The sequence below is a fragment of the Sinocyclocheilus rhinocerous genome, unplaced genomic scaffold (genome assembly GCF_001515625.1).
Source record: "Sinocyclocheilus rhinocerous isolate Xijiao unplaced genomic scaffold, SAMN03320098_v1.1 scaffold217, whole genome shotgun sequence".
In the NCBI taxonomy this organism is placed as follows: Eukaryota; Metazoa; Chordata; class Actinopteri; order Cypriniformes; family Cyprinidae; genus Sinocyclocheilus; species Sinocyclocheilus rhinocerous.
In genome coordinates, this window is record NW_015662752.1 from 33,514 (window position 1) to 37,594 (window position 4,081).

The 4,081-nt window shown below is 36.7% G+C and overlaps 1 protein-coding gene across 1 annotated transcript in view; it reads left to right on the forward strand.

The window, feature by feature from the left end:
• Nucleotides 1-218: 218 nt before the first annotated feature.
• The window catches only part of LOC107728280 (solute carrier family 22 member 6-A-like), a 20,581-nt gene continuing 16,718 nt past the window's right edge, over nucleotides 219-4,081 (forward strand). Inside the window, exons 1-3 of the mRNA XM_016538406.1 lie at nucleotides 219-599; nucleotides 2,415-2,518; nucleotides 3,949-4,079. Of these exons, the coding sequence (XP_016393892.1) occupies nucleotides 219-599; nucleotides 2,415-2,518; nucleotides 3,949-4,079 (616 nt within the window). The remainder of the gene's footprint in view (nucleotides 600-2,414; nucleotides 2,519-3,948; nucleotides 4,080-4,081) is intronic.

The window sequence follows — 4,081 nt, forward strand, 5'->3', positions numbered from 1 at the left end:
TTGGCGTTCAGAAATCAGAAAATGTTTGGCGTTCAGAAATCAGAAACTCCTTTGGCAACCATTAACCTCAAAATTAATCATTCCAAGTTTTAAATAACTTGTTTGCGTTTTTTTTTTTACGTGACATCGAGAGTTCAGTCGTGGTGAGTTGTGTCAGTCTGCTGAGGAAAGAAGAAATATAGAGATATAGGAGATCTAGAAATCAATACTGTACCAATATGGGCTTTGCGGATCTTCTGGATGAAGTTGGCGGCTTTGGACGCTTTCAGATGATTCATGTCACTCTTCTGTCCATCCCGGGCCTTCTAATGGCTAGCCAGAATTTACTCAATAACTTCACTGCTGGTGTACCGGAGCATCACTGTCGCATCCCGAACATCACGGCGGCGCTGAACGAGAGCGCGGCGGCGCTGCTGCGTGCCTTCATCCCGCTGGACTCATCACTCACACCGTCCAGATGCTCCCGGTACACCGACGCTCAGTGGCATTTAATCACAGACAAACCGAGTCACACAAATGCATCTGACCTGCAGACAGAGGCTTGTGCTGAGGGCTGGACATACGACAAGACTGAATTCATCTCATCCATAGTGTCAGAAGTAAGTCGCTTCCATCAGCTCTCTGGACATTTTACAACGTCTTAACTTGATGTGCTATACTTTTTAGTATTTAAAAAAATTTTTAAAAAAAAATGGCATGAATTACAAAATTTTCTAGGTCAGTAGCCAAATTAGTGGCACCTTTTAAATGCTTTTTTCAAATCATGTTGAATACCTTCTCACATGAGCATGCTACAGTTTGCAATTAGAATATTAATATAATGATATTAAATGAGAAAATAAAAATAACACAGACGTGAAAATGCACTATCCGAACTTAAATGGGTGTCATTCATGAACGCTTTGCAACACAGACCTAAAGTTGGTCTCTTTTTAAAGAAGACAAGCAGCATTACAAAAAAAATGAAAGTGTAAAAAAGTTATAGAAATTTAAGTTTAGCCTACTGAAAAGAAAATGTGCTGTACTAAATTGTTTTAGTTTATATAAAATAAATATTTTACAGAATGTTTTGGATATAAATCAAAGCCATAATTGTGGCTTTAGTTATGTTACAAATTTGAAGTTGATATCACAAAAATGGAGGTTCCTGTGAGATTTTGTTTCGGCGCTATACCAAAAACAGCCACCAGGTGACACGAAAAACTCCAATGATTTTTTAAAATACATTTTCATTCACAAATGTATAAATTTCTCTCACAATATTACTTCTATCACAAAATTTCCATATTGGAACCTTGAGACTCAGACCTTTCCAATGATATGTGTTTTGTCAAGATTAGGAAACGTTTTGATTATAAAATATTGCAGTAAATTTTGTAATATGACACTTGAAGTGCCATTTCCATAGAATCTAATTCAAATCTTTCAAATCTAATTTAGGATGATTACTAAAACGTGATAGGGAAAAGACAATATTAAAAAAATGTGCCAGGTGTCCTGATAATGGGATGCTAACAGTTAACAGGTTAAACATGTGACTTCGTAAAATCTCAAATATTCCATCTCATTACAATTATCTGTATTATCAGTCTGAAAATATCACACTTCTCCTCCATCAGCTGCTTTATCTGAGATATCAGAGAGGAGCCTGCTAATCTTATCCCATCAGTTATACAGGAATATAAAATATAAGCACAGTTTACATTACTATTCATTTCGTGCAAATAAAAGCAAGCAAGCTTTTAATTTACTGGGTAAAAGAAAACATCTTTCTTGAACAAAAAGCAAGCAGCATGACACAACATTAAAGTGATATATGTTAGTCCATTACATTTTTTAAATTAGCAAGTCGCAAAATGCATTTCATTCTCAAAAACATTTCTGTTCTGTAAGTGCGTGTCCTCCACAAAAAAGATTTTATGAACTAAACACAAATTTTCTCAAACACTGAGCATTTTGTGACATGCTGAGATTTTTTGTGACATGCTTGGAAAGCTACTTCCTTTTATCCACAAAATGTGTACGCTTATGTGCATGAAACTGAGTTAATCAAATAAATGAATATTGTGAGTTTTGGTCATCCGTCACTTAAGGTGAGTGTGAGAGAGTCAAACGACTCCTTCCTCCTTTTATTTCAGGGGAACCAGCCAAGGAGTCTCATTTTCACAGTGAAGAAAATCAGAAAGATGTTTGAGTAAATTAGATCAATTGGAGAATTATATAAACTGGAAGGAGTTTGTCCGGTGATCAGTCTGCAAGTGATGAGTCCATCCTGAAGAGGAGGGATTTGCAAACTGATCTTAAATCAAGGCTTCTGTAATTGTTGTCCACAGAAACATGATCCTAAGTGAAACTTTTCCACATGGAGCTGCCATCCATGTTTTGCAGTAATGCTTTTCTCTTATTTGTCACAGTGGGATTTGGTTTGTACCCTCCGTCCTCTCAAACAGATGAGCCAGACCATTTACATGGGAGGAGTGCTGACAGGTGCCATTATATTTGGAGGCTTATCTGACAGGTAAAGCATCCATAACCTGCTGTTTCTGCTGTCATTATAACACCTTCACACAAAACACATTCACATATGATGCTTTTTTGGACAGTAAAAAGATTCAGTAAACTGTGTGTCTGGTTATGCTTCACTAGTACACATGTGAGGTCGCAAATCAATGATGTACAAGTGCATTTAAACCATATGCCAGTGTATTGTTTTGTTTGTTTTATGTTAAAACACCACAATGTTGCATATCTTAAGCTGCATTCACATGGACACTAATGATCTCAAATAGGACTAGTAACAATAAGACTGTTAGACTTCCGTAACTGTGTGTCTGGTTATTCTTCACTAGTACACATGTGAGGTCGCAAATCAATGATGTACAAGTGCATTTAAACCATATGCCAGTGTATTGTTTTGTTTGTTTTATGTTAAAACACCACAATGTTGCATATCTTAAGCTGCATTCACATGGACACTAATGATCTCAAATAGGACTAGTAACAATAAGACTGTTAGACTTCGGCCTCAATTGTTGTGGAGGGGAGTTGGTGCTGTTTTTAGCACCCAACAGTTTTTATGGAAAACCTTTATTATTTATATATGCACCATGGTGTGATTCCATTACTGATTACGGATTTCATTGTTGGAAACAGATGAAGCTAAATGACCTTAATATTCAAAACATAGATTTTATCAGCTCATAATAAATAAGCCTTAGGCATTGTTAGTGCCATGCTTTACTGCTTGAGCTACACAAACAGTTATTACCGCAAACCATTAAACTCAAAGTGTAAGACGGTTAAAACTCTCTTTGGCAAAATAAGACACATATAATCAGTAGCAATTAAATAATCATCAAGTTGGCTGCAATGAAATCAAAGCAATCAGTCAATGGAAAACAAAGCCAAAACCTGGACATTTTAAGCAATTTAGAAATCCCAGCCAGGACGTGTCCGGGAAATATAGGACATATGGTTACTCTACTGTACACTTTGGGACAATCTCAAGGGCTCATGGATCGTTGTATGCAAGGTTAGAACCTGCAACCTTTTGGAGACCAGCTCAGGTTGTTTATCAACCACTAAACAGCAAGCTGAATGTCAATATATAGCCTACATGATTATCTTGCTATTACTGGCAAATGGTTTTGAGAACAAAATATCTATTTTGTAACTTTTGATTTGAAGATAAATCGATGTTTTTACAGCATGGATTTCTAACTGTGACTATCTGCACTACAACCATTCATTCATTCATTCACTCATTCATTCACTCACACATTAATTTATTCACTCATTCATTCATTCATCCACTCATTCATTCATTCACTCATTCATTCATTCACTCATTCATTCCTTTATTTAATGGATTACAAAAACATCACAGTACCATTTTGAATCAGTGAAGGTGATTTCAGAATCAGGTCTTTACTCTTTATTCTCCTGTAGGTTTGGGCGAAAGGGCATGCTGATTTGGTCATATTTTCAGCTCGCTGTCTTAGGCACGTTCACGGCTCTCTCTCCGTCTTACGTGGTTTACTGCATCTTCAGATTCCTGACGGGAATGTCCGTGTCCGGAGGC